Here is a 25,817-nt window from a genome sequence, read left to right as displayed (position 1 = left end):
AATTTCATGTCTGTCCATATAAATTTATAGCTTAAAAAAAAAAATGTCCGTAGGGCATCTGAGTGGCTCAGTCGGTTCAGCGTCCGACTCTTGATTTTGGCTCAGGTCATGAACTCGTAGGTTCGAGCCCCGCATCGGGCTCTGCACTGACAGCACAGAGCCTGCTCGGGATTCTCTCTCTCTCTCTCTCTCTCTCTCTCTCTCTCTCTCCCTCCCTCTGTCTCTGCCCGTCCCCCACCCATGCTGTCTCTATCTATAAATAAATACTTAAAAAAATGTTTGTATAGCTTGACTCTATATGATGAGATACCTGTAGTAGTATTCCATAATTTTTTCAACTGGTCTTGTATTGGTTGTTTCTGAATTTTCCCGTTGCAGTCAGTGCTGCCGAAGATCATCCTTGGGCGTCTTTATCTTTGCCCATACCTCTAAGTGTTCTTGTGAAATAAATTCCTAGAAGTGGGTATTGCAAGACTGAGAAAGCAGCATGTTTTACATTTTGATAGCAACGGCCAGACTTCCAAGTTGCCGCTTTGTCCAACTCCGAGGGTTACCATTTGTATGGAATATATCATATGTGCAACAAAATGGCCCTGCTGGCTACCCCCAACATGTCTGTGACCAATTTATACTCTCCGCAGTGATGAATGAGAGTGGCCATTTCCTTACCCAGTTACTAAGTGGGTCCTACCCACTTAAGAAAATTTTCTGTGCAAATCAGTTTTTTTTTTGAGTATTGTTTTAGTTGCACTTCCTTAAACATTAATGAAATGAAACATTTCTTCATGTGTTTATTGGCTATTTGTATTTCGTCTGTGAATTGCTTGTTTATATTCCTTGCTAAATATTTGCAGTTCCCAAAGAGTGTGCCAAAGTGCTGTGGGATATTTTAAATTTTTGTGAGAAGCCCAATGATACTTGCCATCTGTGAGATACTATGGGAGCTACTAGCTTGAAGTAACATACAGTTATCAACCTTAGCTCACGTTGTACTCCTTTTGATGATGCCATATATCTTTGCAAAGTTGAGTATTTGATAGTTGCTGTGGTAAAAACAAGTACCATGGGAAGGGTATGAGGAATAGGAATGAGGGTGACGGAGTCCAGTGACTCCAAGACTTGGGAAGTTAGGAAGTATCCAACAGGCACACACATCTCATTAGTAAGTAATTGTGGTTATTAAAGAATGAAATCAAAATATTTTTTCTTTCAACTTATGTGTATTATTTTTTCAAACAGTTTCGCAGTTGTTAGGGCATAAATACTTACTAGGTTGTTTGGACCTAACTACTTAATAAATGGAACTGTTCGATATTTCTTTTGGCCTGGAGGCACCATGAAAAAATTATTGAGGTGTAAGGGTGCTATGAATGGAGAAAGCTTGTAATTCCCAGCCATATTTCATTCCATGACTTTCATTTCTGTTACTGGTTTGCAAGAGGTTTGTTCCTTGAAGGAATTAGCAAATGGTTTGCCCCTTATTTTTTTGGTTTTGAATATTCCTATTAATTTTTGCTGTCCCAGAGATTTCAGTTGTTATATTGACATATTTATACATCTATTTTTTTTTTTTTTAGTTTGTGGCTTTGTGTTCGTTCTTAGAAAGCCCATTTTTTACCAGAAGATTATAAAATATTTTCCTGTTTTCTTCTAGCACTTTTGTAGTTTCTTTTTTTACATTTGATTAGTTTCTCCATCTAGAATTTATTTCAGTGCAAGGCTTTGGGTAGGGACCCAACTGTATTCTTTCCCTAAGACCTAGTTGGTTGTCTTAATACCCTTTGTTGAATACATTAGTCTCTTCACTACTGTTTATAGTGGTTTTTTAATGTTTATTTATTTATTTTGAGAGAGTGTGTGTGCGCTCAAGCGTGTACACATAAATGGGGGAGGGGCAGAGAGAGAGAGAGTCCCAAACAGCCTCCCCTGTCAGCACAGAGCCCAACTTGGGGCTCAAACTCACAAACCGTGAGATCATGACCTGAGCCGAAATCAAGAGTTGGATGCCCAAACAACTGAGCCACCCAGGCACTCCTCTTCACTACTGTTTAAATGTCACTTTTACCATCTTCTGGACTCCCTTCTCTCCCTTCCAGTGCTTAGTGTTCTGTCTTAGAATTTATGCATTTTATTTGTTAATATACATAAGTTCTTGTACTACATCATAAGCTTTTTATACTTATTTCATCTCTGTGACCTATAGCTGCTTTCTCTTTACCTTCTTCTCTCCTAAAGCCTTTTTCCAAAACTTATATTTAAATATACACAAATGTAGTTAGGATAATATAATGAACCTCATGTACCTGTCACTCAGCTTCAACATTTATTGATTTATGACTAATTTTTTTTCATTTATTCCACCACCTCCTTCCTTCCTCCTTTCTCCTTTCTTCCTTCCTCCTTCCTGGATTGCTGAAGTAAACTGTCTTGACTGAACAAATTATCCTTATTATTTTTCATCAACAAGCTTTGGTACATCAAAGAGATCCTTATTTATCTCAGTATTGTTGTTAAGGAAACTCAAGAGTTGAAGATCCAGATAGATAGAAGAGATAAATCAGCAAGCATAATAAAGCTTCTCCTAAATAAGTTAAACTGGGATATCTTTTACAGAAAAATAATTTGTAATTTAAAACATTTTATCCAGGGCACCTGGGTGACTCAGTCCGTTAAGCATCCGACTTCGGCTCAGGTCATGATCTCACAGTTCGTGGGTTCAAGCCCTGCATCGGGTTCTGTGCTGACAGCTCAGAGCCTGGAGCCTGCTTCGGATTCTGTATCTCCCTCTCTCTCCGCTCCTTTCCAACTTGTACTCTGTCTCTCTCTCTGTCTCTCTCTCAAAAATAAACAGTAAAAAAATTTTTTTAATAAATAAAAAATTTAAAAATAAATAAACATTAAACAACAAACAAACAAACAAACAAACAATTAAAGCATTTTATCCATACCTTTACAGAAATGTATCTTATGTTCCAAAGTTAGGAACTCTTTGGTTAGAACAGATATTATTATATCAGTGGAAATTGTTAATACTTTACATGTAAAATTTTGTAAGTGAGGTTAAGACTGAATACCTTTGATATCACTTTCTTTTTTTTTTAATGTTTATTTATTTCTTTTTGAGAGAGAGACAGAGAGCAAGCACAAGCAGGGGAGGGGCAGAAAAAGAGGGAGAGAAAGAATCCCAAGCAGGCTCCGTGCTATCAGCACAGAGGCTGATGTGGGTTCGAACTCACGAATCGTGAAATCATGACCTGAGCTGAGATCAAGAGTCAGATGTATAACTGACTGAGCCACTCAAGTGCCCCTAACATCACTTTCTCAACCTCACTCTTACCCAGTAGCTCAGGGCCCCTGAGACTTCTTCTGGGTGAGGGGACTCTTATTTGCATTGTAAAATTTGGAGCACCAGGCCAAAGATGATCTAAGACAAATGAATACTCACTCTCTCATTAATACTGTGTATTTCTCCTACCCGTTTGTGTGGGGAGAGTTTAGAAAGTCATTTTTAGCACTCCAGCTGCTGCTCTGAACATAGGCTGTGCTTCTGCCACCCCTGGAAGGGAGGCATGCTACAGTTCCAACTCACTAAATGCTCCATTCATGGAGCCCCTCTCTACACCAGACAAAGCTCCATATCCTTGGGGCTCAAGGACTATGAAGAACAGGACACAGTCCTTGCCTTCAAAGAGCTGTACTCCAGGAAAGGAAATTGTGGATTGATAACTATGATGACAGGATTAAAATTTTTTTTTTAAATCAAATTAAATAAGCCGTCGGGCACTGAGTAGGAGAAGAGTATGTCTTGGGTCAGAGAGGGGGGTGGTGGTTGATGAAAGCTGAGGAAGGTTTTATGGAGGAGGTGATGTTAGCTGGGCCTTACAGTATGAATGGAATTTCAGTAGGCAGAGTTGGAGAGGGTGGTGGGGGGAGAAATAGAAGGAGCATCCTGGACAGAAAAGCATTTGTAAGTTGTCAGGAATGGGAAATTGTCCCATTCAGCTACAAAATAGATAGACGAAGTGGAGGAAATAGGAGGTAAAAACAGAAAAGTAAGTCGAGACTTCAGTGCCCAGCAAATTCTTCAGGCAATTGGAAGTCATTGAGAGATTTTGAACTTGGGAGTGATACAGTCAGGGCTTTAAGAAGTTTCTCTGTAGTCAAGTGTAAAATAAGTTTTGGAGGCAGAGACCAGTGAGTTGTTTTCATCTTCCAGGTGTAAGATCTTTGGTTCCTGAACTAGAACAAGGGGAGTGTTCACAGAAAGGAGGGAATGAATTGACGCACAAAGTGACTTTTCAGACCCCTACAGACTTTGTGTGTGTGTACATATTAGTCCTTAAAGATATTCATGGCCTGTTTCCTGTGATTCTCTTCCCCAAGCCAGTGTCAACTAGGAAGTAATTACACATCACAATTAGCACCCTTTTTCTGACAGCAGCAACAGCCAAGTGTCACCTTTTGGGAACTTCCCGAGACCTTCCTAAGGATTTGTCCTCATCTGATAAATAGGTTGAGGTTTGGAGGAGTAACCACTTGAAATGCTTCCTGTCCTGCCCTCTAGGATTGGTGGGTAACTATGGGTGGCACTTGCCCACCAAGCCCTTTCTTGTAGGGGTGACCAGGCTGAGTAGCTGAAGTGTCCCATGGTCATGCCTCCCGTCGATTGGACTGTCAGTAAAAAGGACAATACGCTGAGCCCTGTACAGATGCCATGGGTGGGTCCATACTTCCAGTAAGCACCGTGCCCTGCACTGTGGAAATCAGAAGATAAGAAAGGTGTTCCTAAGAAGCCTGTGGTCTGGTTATGGATACGATTAATAGACCTGAAGCAGAAAACAATTAAATCCTAAACCTCATTGTAGTGATTAGAAAAGATACATAAGTTGGAGAACTGTCTCTTGCTTTCCCATCTCCTACCCGCCCACACACACACCCCACACCCACATACAAATGCAGTCTACCTTTTAAATAATTTTTGCTGTATCTCTTTCTCCACATTTGTATGATTAAGCATGTTTCTGTGAATTAGAAAGTTTAGATTCCTTTCTCAGCCATCCCCCCTTCTCACACCCTCCCCCTTTCAGTCTGACTCAAAGCCATAAAATACTCCTGCCTGCCTGCCTTTCCTTCTGTTTGTATGAATTAAGTCGACAGGATAAATATTCACATTCCCAACTACAGGCTGCAACAATGTTTGCCTGTTCTGCCCAGTGAGTCGAGAGAGAAAAAGGGGGCCTGACATCACCCTATACTGTACATTCCCGGCATAGATCATTTATTCAAGTCCCTGAAAAAATACAGATGTTTTACCAGCCGAAATAAAATCCTGTGTAAACACTGAGCTTGGAAAAATGTGGCTCTGACTTAGCTCTGGGGGTTGGGGCAATGCAGAGAGAAGGCAAGGCAAAATGGCAGATACAGAAATTTTATACTTGGCTGAATGTGATAGGGGCAAACGTGTTCTCCCAAAGCCTGCATGCTGCAAAAGAAGAATAGGATTTGTGGTTAAGAAAATATAGTTGCAGAAGTGGATACAGGTGCTGATCTTCCAAGTCTGGGATGGTGAATGATTACAATACATTCAGCTCATTTATATCTGACCTCTGAAATGAACATCTCTTTTCTCTTTGGAGTTGTCCTTTTTCACAGCCTGCCTAACCTGGTCCTGTTATTGCTGGATCCTGTGTTTCTGGAGCTCAGCTGCTGTTGATTTTATAAGGGGGAAAATTGCCTGGAAGCCATGCTTGGTGAAGAGGAAAACCCATCTCGGTGTTGCATTCCCAAACAGCCATATATCATCTTGATCTTGTCTAACACAAGTCACTATTTTAGTCTAGCAGCATAAACCAGACATACTTTACTGGTGCAGTGCAAGTTTTTTCAGAGATCTGCCTCATGACTCTTTTTGAGGCCTGTGGCACTTATTCAAAGAGTATTACATTCGCTCCTGTGGAGTCACTTTTAAGATTCAAAGCTGCCCAAATGGACCCAGTGCTTCATACAGATGCTTGGGGGCTCCCCCGAGTCTCTCTGTGTTTAGAGTAGGCATGGGGGTCGGCAAGGAGTAACTGTTTCCAGGTTCTCCAGATTCCTCTTTGGTTCTCCCGGAGTTTCTCGGGGCTTGCATCTCAAGGGCAAGGACACTAGCCTGCTGCCAGCTGCTTCCTGGCCTCCCGTCCTGAGGGCATCTTCTGGCCAGTCCCACTGCCTGCGATAGTCCTGGGTGGTGCTGCTGGTTTGCCCTTGGTTGTTTGCGTGCGCTTTCTGTCTTTCTGACTGGGTTACAACCATCTTAAGTCGGCAAAGCTTCCTCCTGCTTCTTTTGCCAAAGACACCTCTTCCTCCACTCTAGTCTTTTTTTCTAAGGGCCTGCAGAAGCTAGAGGCAACCCACTGGCCTTTGTCCCAGGGTGGTCATTAATAGAGCTCCTTTTCACTCTCAAAAGAATTCGTGCTTTCCAAGATAAATTACCCTGACTAGAGCAATCATCAAGTGGATATTCCTAACCCAACTCATGAGATCCCTTTTCCTCATTCCCAGACCTGCCACGGGATATTATTCCCTTGTGAGCCCCGTTGTGGAGGATGGCTCTCCATCACCGGCTACCTGAGTTAAGAGGCTCTTTTCTGACCTGCAACTCCATGTCTAACACCAAGTTGCCAAGTACTGCTTCTTCAGCTTCCAAAATGTCTCTCAAATGTATCCTTTCCTCTCCGTTCCACTCCTTTTACCATCCAGACCGGGGCTCTCACAAAATCAGAGTCCTATCAGCACCAGGCAGATAAGTGAATGAAGGGAGACGAGGATAAACACACGGCCCTCCGAGTCCAATCCTTTGTTTTGAAACTTTTGAAAGAAGTCTGAGCTCAGTAAATATTTTATTTTCCTCTTGTTTCTCCAAAAGTTAAAAAGAAAGAAAGAAACAAAGAAAGAAACAAAGAAAGAAAGAAAGAAAGAAAGAAAGAAAGAAAGAAAAACAAAGAGGCACATAAGCAGTGATAAATGACACTGACACTCCACCTTAGGCCCACGAATAATAGGCAGTCGTGGGTGTGACAGTGAACTGGACCCCTGCAGGTGACTGTTGACCCCCAGGTCTTCTGATTTTTCAAAAGAAGTTGGAAATCAGGATGATTCTGATGTGAAATCTCCCAGTTCGTAAATGGCGGGCTAAAACTACCGTGTAGGTCAAAGAAAACACCTGCAGCTGCTTTGAGCCCACCCACCATCCTTGGCTCTCAGTATCTGGTTTTGACCCTCACCACCTCTAGCCTAGACTAATAGTAATCTTGGTCATCCTGCCCCTTCCAGTTCCAGCCTCCACACTGCCCTGGTCTTTCCTTTCCAAATGACACATCTAATTATTTGAGCACTGTTTCTAAAGCGGCCTTTGCCACCTACAGAACAGAGGACGCGTCCCTTGCTGGTGCATTTAAGATCCTCCTCATTCGGACCTGACTCCTCTTTCCAGCTGTGTCTTCTATCACCCCACACACCGCTGACTGTGCTCTCGCCACACACAATTACTTGCTGTTCCCTGAGCAGTCCTGATGCTTTCCTTCCATTCATAGGTTTTTTAAAGAACAATTATAGGGGCGCCTGGGTGGCTCAGTCGGTTAAGCATCCGACTTCAGCTCAGGTCACGATCTCGCGGTCCGTGAGTTCGAGCCCCGCGTCGGGCTCTGGGCTGATGGCTCAGAGCCTGGAGCCTGCTTCTGATTCTGTGTCTCCCTCTCTCTCTGCCCCTCCCCCGTTCATGCTCTGTCTCTCTCTGTCTCAAAAATAAATAAACATTAAAAAAGAAAGAAAGAAAGAAGGAAAGAAAGAAAGAAAGAAAGAAAGAAAGAAAGAAAGAAAGAACAATTATAGATTTCCAGAAAAACTGAGCAGGTAGTACAGAGAGTTCCCATATCTTCCTTTCCTCTCCAGTTTTCTCCTGTTATTAATATTTAACATTGGAGTGGTATGTGTGTTACCATTAGTGACACATTATTTTTAACTGAAGTCCATAATTCACGTTAAAGTTTATTCTTTTTGTTGGTGATACTGATATTTTAATACCCTTTCAGATTTTTTTTTATAATTGAGTTTCCTCTGCTTGCACGGTCTTCCCCAGATTCTGGCAAGATTTGCTTTAAGGCCAAATAGGAATATCACTTGTTTTGCAAAGCCTTCTCTGACTATTTTTGGAATGGGGGCTGGAAGGGAGGGAGCAAACAGGAAAAGGGAGAGAACTAACATTTTTATCATGTGCCTAATGTGTCAAGTAGTAGTATATATTCCTTTGAGTCTTTCTGCAGATACTATTGTACAGTGTTTCACTGAGGAAGCAGAGGTTAGGTAAGTTGCCCAAAGCCCCACGGCTAGTAACTGGGTTGACACCCATGTCCACCTGGCCAGAGCCTGTACTCCTCCCACAGGGCTGCATTTCCCCACCCTGATCTGGCCTCCCTGCTCTCCCTACTGCAGTGAGGGGTGCAGTGTTGTTCAGCTCTGTCTTCTCCTCACACGTGTTTGCAGCAGCTCACCAAACCCAAGGGCATGTGTCCCAAAGGCAGAGTCCATATGGGAAGAGGCACCACTTACCGGCGTCAGTTCAGCAGAGGTTTGTTCAGTTCCTGCTCTGCACTGGACTTGGTGGAGGGTGAGGCCAAGCATAAGAGGAAGGTGATGGCGATGCTGTGTGCAGGTCATAAAATTGCAACCAGGCAGAGTCAGGGAAGCTACGGACTTTCCGTTTATCTGTGACTAGGATGTAAGCTGCGGGGAGCAGGCATTCATTTGTTCTGTGCAGAGGCTCCTAGGACAGTGCCCAGTAGTAATTGTTGTTTAAATATTTGTGACAAGTTTGGGCCACCTGAAGTGACACTACACTTCTTAGACTGCTCACGTGCATTCAGTGGGTCACACAGCTTCGCTTTCTCTTTGGGTTCAGTGCAGTCCTATATCATAGGCTGTTTGCAAATTGTCCCAGGCCTGGGCCAGACTGTACTCCTGGCCTGGAAGTTCTCCTGAACCAGAACTTTCAGAGAAGGAGGGAGGAGGAGGAATTGCTTTGCCCCCACCGTCTTTTCAGATCCTGGGAGCTGCCTGGTGCTCCTGGACCTGACCTTGGACCGTAGTTCCAGAGGCCCAGCCTCACCTCTGGACTTCACCCCAAACGATGGCCTCATTTTGCTTGAACAAATTAAAACAAACCCTCTAAATGTCATGTGAAGGTAGCCGTGTGTTCAAATATAGTCATTAATTTTCTTAAAAAAAAAAAATGATCTCAAATACAGTAACTTGTTTCAGACATTTGTTTACAAAGCTTTTCTCCCCTCTCCCCGTCTTCTCCTCTCCCTCTCCTTCCCTGCCCGGTTTTCCCTTGACTTCTGTGACCCTGTCTTTCACTTCTCTGGCCCTGTCTCTCCTACATGCTTCTTTCCACCGCGGTTCTTTTAAGTGTACCTCCCTCTGCAGTTGTCCCATGTAAATAGATCGCTCTCCGTTCCTGGTGAATAACCAGGATCACAATCGTTGTCTGGGTTGTGCCCAAGGTGACAGAATTGATGGACCTGGAGGCTGATTTTCATAAACCAGAGCTATGAAGCGTTTCAAAAACAGCCTTGTTTTTGCCAAGTAAGGTGAGCAAATATAGGACTAAGTTTAAACATCCATCAGGAGTTATTTTTGAGGTGATTGCTTCTAAATGAGAGGCATTCGAAAATCTCACAGCTTTCTTTACAAGTAAATTCCACAGTCATGTATTTTGCTGGTGTCTGCTGATTAATTACGATCCTGTGACACCATGAAAAACCCTGGTGGTTGGTTGTGTGCAGCTGTGGAGAAAAGTAAAGCAAGGCCCAGTGAGTTTGCCAACTCCTTCAGGATAGTGCGGATTCAGGCAGAGGGAGGTGTTTTTTTTTTCTGGCAGTCACCACAGAAGAACAGAAGCCCCAGCCAGACCCATTTCTCCAGACTTCTCGACGGGCGGTTTGTGTCCCTGCGGGGGTGTGGTGAAGTAGTGATACTTGATCTGTTGCCTCTGAATAACAGATCCATTATTAGAGGAAGCATTTTCAAGTCTCCACATCGGGATTGTGTGCCTTCTCCTATACGATTACTTGTGTTTAGACGACAAAAAGAAAAAAAAAATAGTAGTTACATATAGTAAAGTAATCACAGTGCATTTTGATTCTTTAACCAGAGGTGCTCTGCATGTGTTTGTTGTTGGTAATTGCAGACGTCTGACCCAGGAAAACAGCCAGCTCACTCCCATTTAGGGGTCTGATGATTCTGGATCTCTTTTATCTTGGCCTCTTCCTTTTTCTCATTATTCCCTTCCATATTTAACTTTCACTTAACACTCCTCGTTGGCAGGAGAGAAAAAGTTGAATCTTGTTGCTTAGGAAGTCATCTGTAGCTCTGGTGAAGGACACAATAGGGAAAGAAAACAGACTATTAAAATAGACTTTCAAAGTTCTCAGTGTGTTTATCCATATTGTGTTGCTCCGCCCACCTCCCCCCCCTTTTGATTTCCATAATGGGGCTGAAGGGTTTCTGTGACATGCATCGTTCTCCTTGGCACTGGCTGAGGTCAGAGGATCTCTCTCTCTGCTGCAGGTGCAGGTTTGTGCTCCTCACAGTGTTGTTGATGTCATCACTGAGCGTGAATCCACAACATGCTTACGTAAGCTGCGTGCACACGCACACAGTCATGGGTCTGCTGGATCTGTGGCCTTCATTCTAAATAGAAGCCACCTAGAGATACAACAGGATTTGTCTTTCTCTGCTCAATTCTAATATGTAATGCCGTGTAGAGTGAGAATAGGATGCGTCTGCCTTGGTGCCTCCATTCCGGACATCTCCGTGGAGAACTGCTAAAAATAAAATCTAAACAGTTTACAAACATCACTACCCTGTCCTTGCAAAGGCAGGCATCATTGTGGCCTGCTTCTTTGGCCAGGACTGTTCTGATAAACCCAGCACATGAGCCAGTTTGGACTGTGAGACCGTTGATTTTTCCCTCTTCAGCAAGACTTTGATTTTGAAAAGGTACATTTTTTTATATGAGACCACTAACATAGAGCAAGTCGTTTGCCTTTCTTTGCTAAAATCAATGTATAGGTTTTCTGTAGCTAGTAAGCTCTTGGATCAAATAACTGGTCCCTGAATAGTCCCCTTTGCTTGGAATTGTGCAGGGAACCCAGGGCATAGGTCGGGATCGAGGACATAGGGTTCTTACCAGTTGCTGTGTCTTCCCACATCAACGTGGTTTTCTGCAAAGAAACCAGAGCTGTGTTCTGCAGGTGTCTGTTTTCTTTGAGGGGAATATTTTGAGGAAACCTAACAGGGAGGAACTGAGCATTTAGGAAAAATATATTTTCACAGCAGGATATTGCTTTTTCTCTTTTTTGGTTTAGGTTTTCCATTTGTTACAAGCCTTCTCAGACTCCAAATACAGACTGAATGCATACTTTCAGCAGGAGCTGGCTGACGTTGCTGTTTGTACCAGAGCCAAACTCTGGCTGGCCGAGAGGTATGTTAAAACCCCACATGAGCGAGGAGTTATCAGGGGTTAGGAATACATTGGAGAATTGCTGTTTCTAGTTGTGGGAGTTTTAAAAGTCGTTGGCATGAGTTTTATAAACTTATTGGAGTATTTATCTTTTTAGAACTTTGGGTTGTGGTAAAGAAAGAAAAATATTTTCCTGACAATTTTTCTGAAACTGCTCTATGGCTGGGGGGCATGTAATATGGCTTTTTATCTGTCCACCAATCAGCTTGTTTCTATTAATACCTGCCATGTGCCCAAGCCTGTGTCAGATGTTATGGCAATGAAAGGCAATAACTGACTAAATCATGTGGTACAAACTCTTAGGCGCCATGGCAATTCATAGATTAAAGATTGGGGTAAGACTTGAATAGGTACGGGGAGACCATTAGGGTGTGAATAAGAAAAAGACGTGGAAGTTGCCCCCTTGTAAGGTAGGTAGTAGAATAGCTTGAATTTTGAATAATCAAGGCAAAGGAGTGTGGATACATTTATTTTTTCACTCTGGCCATTGTCAATTTATCGTGGAACTTAGAACATTTACTATGTGAAAGATGGAACAAAAAGAATTTCTCATTGAATACGCAGGGAGTCCTCTCTATAACATTGTGTTCAAATCTGTGTCTGTAAGACTCTGATGTTGGTAGGAGAGTGTTACTGCAAGGACCCCCCCCCCCCACACACACACACACACACTGTGTCCTCTGTAAGCTCCAACACACTGGGTCCAGCAGAGGCCCACATGCTACCACATTCCATGCTGGAGTGTCTTGCATTTGGTTAGGAATCAGTGCATTGGTTGTCTAACATAGAAACCTTTTTTGTTTTTCAAAAACGAACTTTTGTTCCCTTTTGTTGGCTCCCTACCTTTTGGAGGCAAGAAACGGGTATAGTATGAGGCCCGAAAGTCAGTGTAATCCAACAAAGTCTATTGAACACAGGCTGTAGCCTGTGGCCTTTGTGTTAGGAGATGGAAGGGACGCAGATATAGAAGAACTAGCTCTGACTTCAAGGAACTCACATCCAGGAGGTAAGGTAATAATTTGCATCCATATGACAAGGGTAATAAGAAATGTATGTAATAAGTACAGGAGTAGCCCAGAGGAGGGACAGGGAAGGGCCTTCAAGAGATGAGTAGAATTTTACCAAGTGGCCGGCGCAGGGAGGGCATTCCGGGCTCGGGTAATGTCAGAGTCAAGAACATGACTGCGTGAAATGGCAAGGCGACGATGGAGAACTATAAAGGTAGCTCTTCTGGAACCTAGTAGAAGGTACAAGAGACCACGGAAATACGTGGAGACCACTCGGCGAAAGCTCCTAAAGGAAACCTTTAGGCGAAAGGGAGCCCCTGAAGAATTTCTCAGTGTGTAGATATGAGTCTCCATGTCTGTCTAAATACCTATAGCTTTGGATGGGGATATTGATGGGGAAATTCTCTCATGTCTGAAATGCCAATAAAGTGATGGTTACCTCTTATTTTTAGACCAGTTTTTGTTTTCTCTCTTTTATGTAGAGAGAGCGAGTTGATTGACCATAAACTGCCTCTGAGCCTAGTATCGTTTGCTTTTCATGTGGCTTTTAGGTAACTCCCCTAAGCTGCCTTTTTTGGGAGAATAGGGAATTATAATCACATTTGTGCTCTCATCTGTTTATCAGTTAGCAGGCCGGGTCCTCCTAGCTGTTGTTTCTGGGGATCCGGAAGTCAGGGCTCTCCAGGAATCATCCTATGGAAATCTCTGTTTCCATCCAGGAATACCCCAAGAGGGAACCTGAATCTCCTATTCTTCAAGTGCTATAAAAGAGTTTCTGCCCCCTTAGCCTGCTACCCTTTCATGGCTGTCATAAAAAATCATCATCTGCTGGCTTCCTGAGCCCATTCCTTCTTGTTGGGTGGGAAGGAGCAGATGGTGTAACAGGCCAGCATTTGAATGGACCTTCGTGCTGTGCAGTCAGTGCCTAAAGATGGATGACCAAGCTGCCTTCAGCCTCCTCTTCAGCTGGAGAGGACCCTGTGGCCTCTTTAACTTTCCCTCTGGTCCCTATTGCAGTTTTCTATTTAGGTTTTTCAGCATCATCACTCCCCACCCCCCCTACCCCCCCCCCCACACACACGCACTTTCTCTGATTTTTCTCCATGACATTCCAGCCCTAGAAAACAAAAGCATGAATCACCGCAGTTCACTGTGTTTCCACCTTCCTTGCTGAGAGTCTAGGAAAGCCACTTTTATGTTTCCAGTACAGTCAACTCTTTATTATCCAAGTGTGAACTTTATACTTTGTGGGTGGTCTGTACGTGGTTCCTAACACCAGGCTTCCTCTTGCTCCCAACACACTTTTACCGTATTAATCAGGATGTGTTCAGAGCCTGAAATAAAGTTTGGGAGGAAAGCACACTGCCAGAGCACAATTCATTCCAAAGCTGTGTATCAGTTTTTCTGTATTATCCACCTCATTGACATGATAACCTTGAGGTCCCCAAATAGAAAAGTGTACAATTGTATATAAGTGATGAAGCTTCAGCCTGCCCCGTGAGACACACCTGCCTTGTCCCTGAGGTCCTTTGAGAGTGTTGCTGTGGGAAGCTGTGTGTGTCTAATACCTCCATGCTCACGTGAGCCCATTCTGGGTCCTAATGGGCCATTCTTGAAGCCAACCCCTGTGTTCACGTTATCACCTGCCTTTCCCGTGAAAGACGTGGCAATGTGGAGTATTCCCGGTTCTAATGGGATGGTAACCTTCAGTTCTAATGCTGAAGAGACTCTTTATGTCCCTAGCAATTTACATATGAAAGAAGAATAAATGTTCCTTTGTGCCTACTAAGGATTTGCTGTATCTTTTGAGTATAAGCTATGAAACATTAATGTTACTGAAAAAAAAAAGTTTAAATTTTTTCTTCTACAATTTATTTGATTATTGACTTGAGTTCATTCAGTCCAATAAGTACATAAACATTAGTGAGGGTGTCATTTATTTGTCCTTTTATTCCCGAAGAAGGTTTTTTGAAAAAAAAAAATTCTTTGGAGCCATTGGATAACCAATTCAGTTTTTAAAATTTTGACCCTGAAACTGAGGGCACATAAAATAAAGACTTTTGTCATATATTTATGTTTTGACTTTGCAAGATTAATTGGGATTTATATGAGGTGGTTAAGCAATAGCCATGGAGTTGTTGGGGAATTTTTGGTGATGAACGGCCAGCTGGCAACATGGCCTGAGGAGAGGCCTGGGTTTCTGCACTTACAGGCCGCTTTTCATTCCAAGATGTCAAAGCCTTTATGGAAATCAGCTCATTAATCCTTCAAGTTCCTTCCTTCCCCTTTTTCCTCCATCCCTCCCTCCTCAGTCCAGGTCAGTGTCTCTCTCATGGCAAGAAGGCAGTTTACCAGCTACTGAAGGAAAATGAAGCCGACCCAGGCCAGAAGTGGGGTGTGCATTGGGGTCCGTGGCAGGCCTGTAGAGGCTGGCTGCAGGTGCTCTGCGAGGGCTATCAGCAGTCTCCTGCCGCCACTGCCCCCCCCCCCGAGCCCCCCCCCCCCCCGTGTGGCCCCGTCTGCCACCCTTGCAAATGACAGATTCTAGCCCTGCTGCCCCAACTGGATTGTAGGCCCCACCTAAATAGGAAGGACTTTTCGAAAGCCCTGTCAAATAGGACTAAGAGGTGAAAAGACTTACTATTTTGATTAAGAGTTGGAATTATTATTTGGGGCTTAAAATTTTTCGGAAATCAATTTGGTTATAAAAGGAAGAAGTGTGTGTGTGTGTGTGTGTGTGTGTGTGTGTGTGTCTGTGCGCGCGTGCGTGTGTGCGTGTGTGTGTGTGTGTGTGTGTGTTTAGATATATGTGGTGAACTGAATGAACCATCAGACTAAATAAGTACAATGGATGATGGGATGACCAGGAAGAAAAATGTGCCCCACTAAATTTTTTTCACCTTTTTTTTTTCTTGGTTGTCAGTGTAGTGTATGCTTATCCTAGAAAAGTAGGCAAGTGCGAAATTTGAAAGCGAAGAGAATTTAAGTCTGCTTTTACCAACATTCGGGTGGAAACCACCATTTCTTTTTTTTTTTTTTTTAACGCTTATTTATTTTTGAGACAGAGAGAGACAAAGCACGAACGGGGGAGGGTCAGAGAGAGGGAGACACAGAATCCAAAACAGGCTCCAGGCTCTGAGCTGTCAGCACAGAACCCGACGCGGGGCTCGAACTCACGGACCGCGAGATCATGACCTGGGCCGAAGTCGGCCGCTTAACCAACTGAGCCACCCAGGCGCCCCGGAAACCACCATTTCTAGTTCACAGTTTTATTTATGTACTTACTTCATCTTTTCTCCTGTGCCTTTTTTTTTTTTAACAGAGTTGAGGTTTTGCTGTAGCTAAAAGTTAGAGCTTACTTTTTTCACTTAACAGTATCATGAAAGTATTGGCTATTATTATTAAAAACTCTTGATGATGGCCAAGAAGGAAAATAGTATGGTGTTTCCTCAAAAAATTAAAAATAGCATTACCATATGATCTAGCAATTCCACCCAAATGAATTGAAAACAGGGTCTTGAAGAGATATTTGTACATTCATGTTCACCACTGCATTATTCACAATAGCCAAAAGGTGGAAGTAATGTAAGTGTCCGTTGATGGATGAATGGGTAAACAATGTGATATATATGGACAACATAATATTATTCAGCCTTAAAAAGGAAGGAAATCCTGACAAGTGCTACAACATGGATGAACCTTGGGGATATAATGCCAAGTGAAATAAGCCTGTCACAAAAAGACAAATGTGGTTCTGATTCCACTTACACGAAATACCTAGAGTAGTTACATTCATGGAGACAGAGTAGAGTGGTGGTTGCCAGGGGCGGGGGAGGGGGAATGAGGAAGCAGCATTTAAAGGGTATAGAGTTGTAGTTTTACAAGATGGAAAGAGTTCTGGAGTTTGTGACTCTTGGTATTGGCATTTATTAAGTACCCAGATTGGCTGATGGTGAGTTTTTACTTCAGGCAGTAGTTCTTAATGCTGATGGCTGCATATTAGAATCATCTGGAGAGGTTTTAAAACCTGATGCCAGGTTCCCCCTAAAATTTCTGATTTTTTTTTTGGTTGAGGGTGTGGCCCAAGAACTGGTAGTTTTAAAACTCTCCAGGAGATAGTAAAATTCAGTCAGATTGAGAGCTACTGATGTGTTCTTGTGCCCTATTGTGTCTCACATCTCCTTGAGAAAGAAGATGAAGGATGAACATCGAGCAAAGTAGCAGTTATGTTAGAGGGCACTTGTGTTTTCTTCTAAGGCCACAGATTCATTTAAGAAAGTTGGAACGACCATCCCTGTAGCCTGCTACCCAGAAGATACAGTCATTAACTCTTTAGTGCGACAGATGTGCCAGTGTGAGGGGCCACACCGTTGTGCACTTTCATATACGAGTGAATTTCTGGGATAGATTACTTGAAAGATGCCTCAGCAAAGATATATTAAGTTATGTCAGTTGCCATCAGAAGTGCCATTTAAACCTGATGCTCTGGTGTGGTCTACTGTCCTAGAAGCTTATGGCTCATTTTTGGTTTTTGAGGTAAGGCTTGAATGGAATAGGCTATATACCTGTATCACTTTCTTCAACAAATATTTATTGAGCCCTGCTGTATGCCAGACTGTATTAAATACTGCAACTATCTATTCAAACCAGACTTCACTGTAGAGTAGTCAACAGAACAGAGTCTTGTTCAATAGAATCCTAGACCTAAAAACTCTCACCTGGAAAGAATCATGAAGTTCATTGCAGTCCACTCCCATCCCCATGCATATGGGAGAGTATATAGCTCAGAGAGGTTAGGAGATCTGTTTGTTTTCTCACAGCTGACCAGGGCAGGGGTGAGATTCTATCTGATAACAATTAACATTAGGTCCCTCTTCCTTGTGGGGCTCTTTATACTGGACCCCATTCTCTACAGCTGTTCGGTTTCTTTATGTCAGGCTTTAAATGGTGTCAGCTTACATATAGTCTAGAACAGTGTTTCTCAGACCTTAATGTACACGTGAATCACCTGGGGATCTCCTTAAAAATGAAGACTCTAGGGGCGCCTGGGTGGCGCAGTCGGTTAAGCGTCCGACTTCAGCCAGGTCACGATCTCGCGGTCCGGGAGTTCGAGCCCCGCGTCAGGCTCTGGGCTGATGGCTCAGAGCCTGGAGCCTGTTTCCGATTCTGTGTCTCCCTCTCTCTCTGCCCCTCCCCCGTTCATGCTCTGTCTCTCTCTGTCCCAAAAATAAATAAACGTTGAAAAAAAAAAAATTTAAAAAAAAAAAATGAAGACTCTCGTTCAGTAGGTCTGGGATGGTGCCTGAGATCTTGCATTTCTGACAAGCTCTCTTGCAATTCTGATGCTGTTGGTTCTGGAACACAGTACATATTTTGAGGGTCAAGGGTCACTGTGGTCATCCAATCCATGCCTCTTTGAAATACTCCCACCTTCACACCCTCATTCTTAAGAGCTAGAGCTTAGGGACACAAGAGAAGGCTAAGACTACTGAAGGTGTCAGCCCAGAATTCTTTCCCCATCCACCTGGAATGACCTTCCCCGAGGGGCTGCATGGCTCCAGCACTTCCTATGAGGAATGCACACTCCCTTGTCTGGGCAGCCATCCCAGTGCCCTCAGTGCCTAGGGTAGGACCAGTGCTTGTTGGCATGCAGGGAGTATTATCATTATGAAAATAACAGTCTGATAATCTGGTGAGAAAAACAGCCTCTCAGGAAGACAAGAAGAGGTCCCAAGGTTACTAGGAAAACAACCTTGGGCAATACAGTTTTGAGTAAAACAGTCCTGATGGGGAGAAGAGATGGTGGAGGGCACTAATGTTTGTTGAAGACCACTCTTTGTGCTAGACTTAATGATTTGCTACGGCAAGTTAGTTCTTTTTTGCAAAAAGTATTGGCTATATGATCCCTCCACCTCACCATACGGCTTCCCCATCAGTGCTCCTGACACCCCCTGTTCACTCCTGCGTGTGCTCCTCATGTGTTCCTCCTTGTCCTCAGTGCTCACTGCCAGCCAGTTCCACATCTCCTTCCCTGTCCACCCCCTTGTCCACTCTCATCTGTTCTCCCCATTTTCTCTCTTGGTTATTGGGCCCAACTAAGCAGAGTGGTGAGCTCCTTGAAGGCCTTGGGTTTAAATGTGCAAGGAAAATCTGCTCACAGAAGACGAAGCTAGGATGGTTTTTTTGTGAGGCAATCCCACTTCTGCCCCAGGGGGTGTCTGTGGCCAGCTGCAGAAGTTCTGGTTTGGGATTCTGTTTTGCTTGACAGCTGAAGATGGCCTTTACTTTCTAGCCACCAAATTTATTCACACAAGAGAGTATACTTCCCAGGCAGGAATACAGGGGTTTAGGTCCGATTTGGTTTTCCCACTGTTCCTTAGCCCTTCTCAAATCCCTCGTGCCTCCTGGACTGCCCCACCCCACCCCCCAAGGAAGAGGTCCTTCGTTTGCAACTGCTTGAAATAAAGAGAGGCCTCAGCCCTATGCCACAGCTGCAGGTTGCTGCTTCGCTCCCATGCTGCTGAAATGAATCCAGTCAAGAAGGATTGTTAAAATATTCTGATGCTCATGTGGCATTTTAAGGCTATCATTTGTGGTCCCTGCCAAAACTTTAAGGGAAGCAAGTCCTAACAGGGATGGGTTGGTTACATAGCAAGTTTCCAGGCATTGCTGGGGGGTTGGGTTTTGCTTTTTCGGTCTGTTTCTTTGCTCTTTTTTTTTTTTTTTCCCAAAAAAGATGTGTTCCCAGTACTCCTGTCCCCCCTTCTTTTTTAAAACTGTTTTTCTTTCAACCCCCAGATTTTACAGGGGACGGAGATTGCCATTAGGACTACTCTGAGCCCTCCCGCTCAACCTACTTGAACCTCACACGTATTTGAAAGATGAGAGAGATGAAGTTGGTGTATCTCAGACCCAAGCTTGTTGAGATTTGTTTGCTTCTCTCTCAAACTTCTCAGAAATGTTTAAGGTCAAGCAAGATACCTCGGGATGAGATCCTGTTTGTATTTTTTAAAAACAGAGAGAACCATTGAGTTAATACGTTTCAACCCAAACCAGTGGACGAGATGCAAAACATTTTCCTCATTCTATATTCCTTTTAAAAATAGATCACATTTTGAAGGAATAAGGTGTTTGAGAAGAAGTGAAGCTTGAGAATATATGAGGTATTTCTTGTTGACAGTCTGAGCTTATGGAAACTTGTCAGGTAAAAGTAGTCACAAGAGATCAATATATTAAACTGAGCCTTTGAGCAAGTTGCCCAAGATCAAAGCTTCTTCATATTGCAGTGAGAAATAAAAATAGGTCTTCCAGGCAATGACACATCAAGAATCCCGCTGCCAACTGCTGATGCTTTCTACTTTTCAAATATAGAAATCTGCAACTCTAACCTGGAAATGGCACTTAGTTCGATAAAGGACTCTGAAATATCTGTCTTGCTCCACCTGTAGCTGTTGGCTTATAGACGTATTGCTGTTGGAAGATTTGGGCAATGTTGTCATTGCCCAGCTTGCAAAGGAGTGCAGGCTTTAAGTGTCCTCAACACATTTTCCTAATGTTATGTAAAACACTAATATAGTGGGTTATTTTTTTCCCTGTAGCATGTAACATGTTCCATCTTTTGGATAAATCAACACATGGAACCATTCCCAATGAACTCCAGCCAATTCAGATTCACAAACAGTACAAAGCCATGTAGTAGGCACAGTGGGGAACATAGAGATGAATGATGTCATCCCTATTTCAGAAACCACGTAAATAAAACAGGTATGGATTTCATCTACTGTAAATAAATAAGGATCTGGTGGATTCCGGAATGAGGTCAGAGGGTGTGACAGGAGCCAGTTTGTGGGGTTGGGGTGCCAAGGAAGTCTTCTAGGAGGAGGGAAAAGTCTTTAAAGGCTGGCTGAGATTTAATTGTTAGATAAGGTTAATTTTCTTCGATTGGAGAATTGAGTGAGGTTAGACTGATAGAGAGCCTGTGTTGCTAAATAAATTGTGAAGGTCTCATTGCCCAAGTACAAAGGAAGGAATCTTAGCACAGTGCTCAGCATTGTGGGAACCACTTTAGGCATATATAATGGAGTCTCTGTTGTCAGAGTTTAGTGATGGTTCAGTCTGGTTGAAAAGAGAGCTTATCCATGTGAAACAACCAACAGTGACGTGCATAAAGAAGTTCTAATTCTATAGTGCATATAATAAGTACAAGAATTCAGAAAAGAATGTGGACTGGAACAGTCAGGGGAGGCTTTGCTTTATAGGGGAGTTAGGTATTTGAGATGGGTCCTGGAGCTTTGGTGTGATTTGGAAACACTAAAGGTGGTAGGAAAAGAGCATGTCCAGATTGTGGACGGCATGGGTGAGGGCACACTGTAGAGAACACGTGTGATATATTGTGTGCCAGTGAGGGATAGAGCTGAAGAAGACCTGGTGTGTTTTGGAGAGCAGTACAAGATTTGATAAGAGACCAGTTGTAGCAGGCCTTAAATGTCAGCCAGAGGAATTTGGATTTGATCCAAGAGTTAAGAGGAAGTCAGTGAGCTTAGGCTTACACTGGTAAATAGGCTGCTGTCTCCATGCACAAGAGATACACTGAGGAGTGTGTTAAATCTTTCCAGCCTCTCCCAGTGATCAACAAAATTTCCAGCCCCTCCTGGTGGTTAGCAAAAGCTCCCTGGTAGCCATCTACCAGCTCTCTGTCACCTGGAAGCCCCTGTTGCCTGCCTGGCAGCTGGTAATGGGAAGAGAAATGCTTCCTGAGTGCTTCATAGACTGCATGGCTGTTGTCTTCTCAGCATTGCCAAGAGGACCATCAAGCCACAGAATGTATAGCAGGAAGGGAATTTAGAGATCATCTAGTCCAGTGGAATCCTTTCGTTAAGTAGAAGCTTAAGTGGGAGTTCAAGATGTTGAAGATAGTAGAGAGAACATATGTGGTACAAGCAGGGGTGGGGGCCTGGAGGCCCACCCGCATGGCCCCTCACCCATTGGGGGCCCCAAAAGGGACTAAGAGGAACATCCCTATTTTAAAATAGGAATCTAATCCAAACCAGTATTTGTAGATGAGAAATTAGGCACAAGAGGGCAGGTGACTTCTTCCTACTTGACTTCCTACTTCCTACTTCCTTCTTCGGACGAGCCAGCCAGCTTTCTACTTGACAGATGTGGCTGGCTCCGGAGGTGGCCCATGTTGGGCTATAAATAGCAAATTTGTTTTTTGCCTCATGATCCATTTCCTTCTTCTACTGTGGCCTGATCATCCTCATAGCATATTCTGCAACCCCGTGCCCTTGGGCTGCCCGACACCCTTTCCCAGGAACTGCCCTCCTTGGACAGGGACCCATGCTCTAGACCTTTTACCATCAAAAGTTAGCTATCGAAGACCCTCTTCCTTTAGAAATCTACTTTCAGCTAGCTGACTGCCACTGCCCCTTGAGCCGGCCAACAAATCGTGCTAGCATGTTACTAAGTTCTAATATGTACGTAAGTTCATTCTCCCGGATCATACTGCTGTTTTTCAGCAGCAGTCTTTGGAGACAGTACCCTTAGCTGAAGGCAGGTCTTCAGGCAACACACTGACCTGGCAGGAGTGCTTCTTTAGGCCTTGCTTGGCCTCCTGGTTCTCTGCCCTCATACTGAGCTGACTCAGCCCTGGCACTTGTGTCCTGCGTGGCCAGGCTTCAGCTGCCTCCAGGAGGGCTTTTGGGGCATGTGGACTGGTCTTACATGAATAGACTAAAGGAGCAGCTTCAAGAGAAACCCTTCAGAGCCTCACTGTCCTTCCTATCCCCTGCGCATGATACCCAGGCTTCCTTAGCGATAGGATTGGCCCGCACACCCCTAGAAATAACATTTTCCCAAGCAGTTTGGGGTACTTATTCCAGGGCTCCCTCCCTGAACCCAAAGCCCCTGTGTTTCTGGGTGACCACAGGGAGGGTCACGTTGAGGGGACTTGGGGAACGGAAAAGTCTCTAACCTGCGTATGCACTTTGTGAAGTTGAGTAGAGGCAGAGTATACTCGAGGTTAGCAGGTCTGGGTTCTGGTCCCTGTTCAGTTCTAAACCAACCACGCGGGGCTAGCCATTTTGTTTGGGACTCCATTTTTATCTGTAAAGGGGGAAGCTGTAACATGATGGTGGGAAACCGATGAGGGCAAGGAAGGATGTGGTGAGAAATGGGCATGAACGTACAGAAGAGCTGAGCAAATAGAGGAAACATCTATTGTCAGATAATTAAGTCTTTATCAACATAATCAGCCAGGTTGAAAATGGGCCTTTCTGTTGGCCCTTACAGGAACGGCTGTGCCTGGAGCCTGGCTTTTCACCAGACTGGATACAGGACACAACACCACAGCCTGTGGCTGCAAACCAAAATACTCTCCTTGTTTGGCATGGTGTCTCACTTTTCATCTGATTGTGTTTGGGACACATAGATATAATTTGTCTAAAAAACCTTGATTCTATTCTTAGTTTTTGCTTTAATCTTGGGCAGGTCACTTGAGCTATATGAGCTACTTTGTTGATCTGTAAAAAATGGGAATAATAATGCCTATTTTTTTCTTCCCTCTTAAGAATCTTATAAAGTAGAAGTATTTTTTGAAGACAAAACTTTTAATAAAAGGTAGTTGATATTATGATTATCATCATTACTATTATTACCAGGGATCATTTCCAAGTGCGTGCTTTGCCAAGTGCACGTTAACATAGTTCTGTTCACTGTGCTGTTGGAAATTCTCACCTTGTGATCTACATACAGACTTCTCATGCAGCTTCTTGAAGTTTTTATTCACCTTACTTATTTATCCTTTTTAATAATCCTGGGGAGAAGGTAGGGTTTGAAAAGAAAAGGGACTTCTGTTAACATTTTATATAATAACTGAAGCTATATATCCTCCAAGCCCCAAACTGTACAATAAAAGTTTTCTTGGATACTACTTTTTTCCCATAATTCCTAGCACATAGCTTATTAAGTTATTAACCAGCAATTTCTCTGGCAGCATATTAAACTTTACTTTTAAACAAGTCACAGAGGGGGGGAAACATGCATCTCTCATAAAAGGAATAAAAAACATACACCCTCTAAAACGATTTCCCCAGGCTTTGAACAAATCCCAAGCCCCACACAAGGTCTCTTTTTCCTCATTCTCTGCACATAACTTGAGTGTTAGTACATTAATGAGAAAAAGATGCCTAATAGAAAGATGGAAAAATATGAGGGCCTCTGGGGGGTGTGGGAGGCTCCCTGGGGGTCCTCTGAAAAGGCAGGTGAGCCTTAATGGAGGGAAAAGGCAAAGCCTTGGCCTTGAGATTGCGGGCTTCCTCTTGAGCAGCAGTTTTGCCAGGGAAGCAGAGGCAGCTGTGGCCTGGGCCCTGACCTACGCAGTGCCCTGGTGCCTTCGACAGACTGCCTGTGCCTTGTGGAGTGCCTACCCAGAACCCTGGTAAAGTGGTTGGGGCCCTGTTTTCACAGATTCCGTTCCCTGGAACAAAAGCTGCTTTTCCAGGGGAAGCCCCATGTGCTGTGCAGCGCAATGCTGGAAGCTGGGGCTCACAGCTCCTGGTCTCTTGCTTTGGGCATGGCAGCTCGGTCAATTCCCTATAAGTTGGTCAACCACCAGAGCAGGGCATGAAGATGGCTTCACTTTAAAAGGAAAATTCAAGTAGGAGGGCTACAGGGCAGCCTCTACGTGTGGGTGTGAGTATAAACACTTGCAAAGCTCCGACCAAGGAAGGCTGGATGGAAGCTGGAGCGTACCATAAAAATGCAGCTCAGCCGTCACACCCCCTCAGGGGAGGGCAAGGTAAACGAGCAGCCCTGGGTAGCCAGCCAGATCCTGCGTGCTGCTGCCAGCTGGCCCTGCATACAGATCTAAATTCTGGATGTTACAGTGGGGGAAAATAACTTGTTTAAAAATATACATTCTGCAATTCATGACCATTTGGCATCTTGGTTTAAACAAATCCCCTATTGTTCCTCCAAGAATGCCATGTGATGGTTGCTTGGCTGGGGGCTGTGGTAAAAATGGAAATCAGCAGGGAGAGAGGGGTTCTTTTTTATTTAATTTACACTTCCACATTTATATGACTTAATGTGGCCTGCATCAAAGAAGTACCTCCTGGCTCCTAACCCATAACAGCTCTTCCTTTTATATCCAAATGTAAGGAGAGACAACTCTGGTCTGTGGGCAGCTACCAATGCAGAGACATGAACTGCCTAGGTTTGCAAAGATGGCCAGCGGGATCTCTGGGAGACCAAAGGATGGTCAGCAAAACACTGTGTCAGGTCGCCCATTCGGATTGTCCTTGGAGACTGTTTTCTGATGGTTAATTAGGGAAGGTTTTCTTGGAGGACAGGCTTTGAAGTGAACTTTCAATAAAGGACATGGTGTGGCTGGACATATGTCACTGGGGAGATTGTAGCAGGATATGGGAGGATGTTCTAGACTCTTTTCCCGCTCTCCCTCTCCTACCACCTCCTCTCCCTCATTATTCTTCTCTTGCCCCTCCCCCCACTTCTCACCTGCCTTCTCTCCCCTTGCTCCCCACCTACTTTTTCTGGTTTTCTTCTTTCCAGCCTATTTTGGGCCTGATGGTGGTCCCTGGGATATTACTTCATTAACACCCTGGCTGGCTCCATGGTAAGAGGCTGCTAGTGCTTTTTGTGCATTGTGGTTGAGAGCGGAAGCCGTCTGAGTAGGAGTGAGGCTGTGTAGGGGCCAGCATTAGAGCCCGCAGTGGGTTGTGATGAGCCCCTACTAGGACCTCGAGCTCCAGAGTCATTTTAAGCCGTCATGCTTGTCACCTGCACCTGTCTGACTTTCTGGCCTTCATTTGTCCCTGCATGTGGCAGGCATGTTCTCACCATTGTATCTGCTCCAGTGAGCTCTCCTCCCTGGATTCCTTCTTCCCCTTCCCGAGCCAAATCCTTCCGTGTCTCCAGACCCCCTCCTCCATGACATTCCCTCTGATTGTTTTTTATACCATAAGCTCTGCAAGATCAGAACTTTCTCCTCTCCCTCCCTTTCTGTCCCAAGTAGGATATCCCCCATGGTACTCAGTAAATGTTTCTAGATTAATGAGGTTAAGTCATGAGTCTGATTAGGCTTCTGGGGGAGTAGTTCCCTGGATATTAGAGTGGTCTCAGACCCTGACTCTGTTGAAGTCCAGATACAGTCATTTGACTTAGAGACCTTAACAGACACTAGCAGTCTACAGCCATAACAGCTATTTCCAGCCCTCTGAAGATGACAG

The 25,817-nt window shown here is 44.0% G+C and overlaps 1 protein-coding gene across 1 annotated transcript in view; it reads left to right on the top strand.

The window, feature by feature from the left end:
* The window catches only part of THADA (THADA armadillo repeat containing), a 332,083-nt gene that overhangs the window by 221,564 nt on the left and 84,702 nt on the right, over nt 1-25,817 (top strand). Inside the window, exon 30 of the mRNA XM_047067532.1 lies at nt 11,409-11,524. Within this exon, the coding sequence (XP_046923488.1) occupies nt 11,409-11,524 (116 nt within the window). The remainder of the gene's footprint in view (nt 1-11,408; nt 11,525-25,817) is intronic.

The sequence above is a fragment of the Lynx rufus genome, unplaced genomic scaffold (genome assembly GCF_022079265.1).
Source record: "Lynx rufus isolate CCGP_SWC_20201006 ecotype Redwood Valley unplaced genomic scaffold, mLynRuf1.p SCAF_8, whole genome shotgun sequence".
In the NCBI taxonomy this organism is placed as follows: Eukaryota; Metazoa; Chordata; class Mammalia; order Carnivora; family Felidae; genus Lynx; species Lynx rufus.
This window is presented reverse-complemented; position numbering and strand designations above follow the sequence as displayed.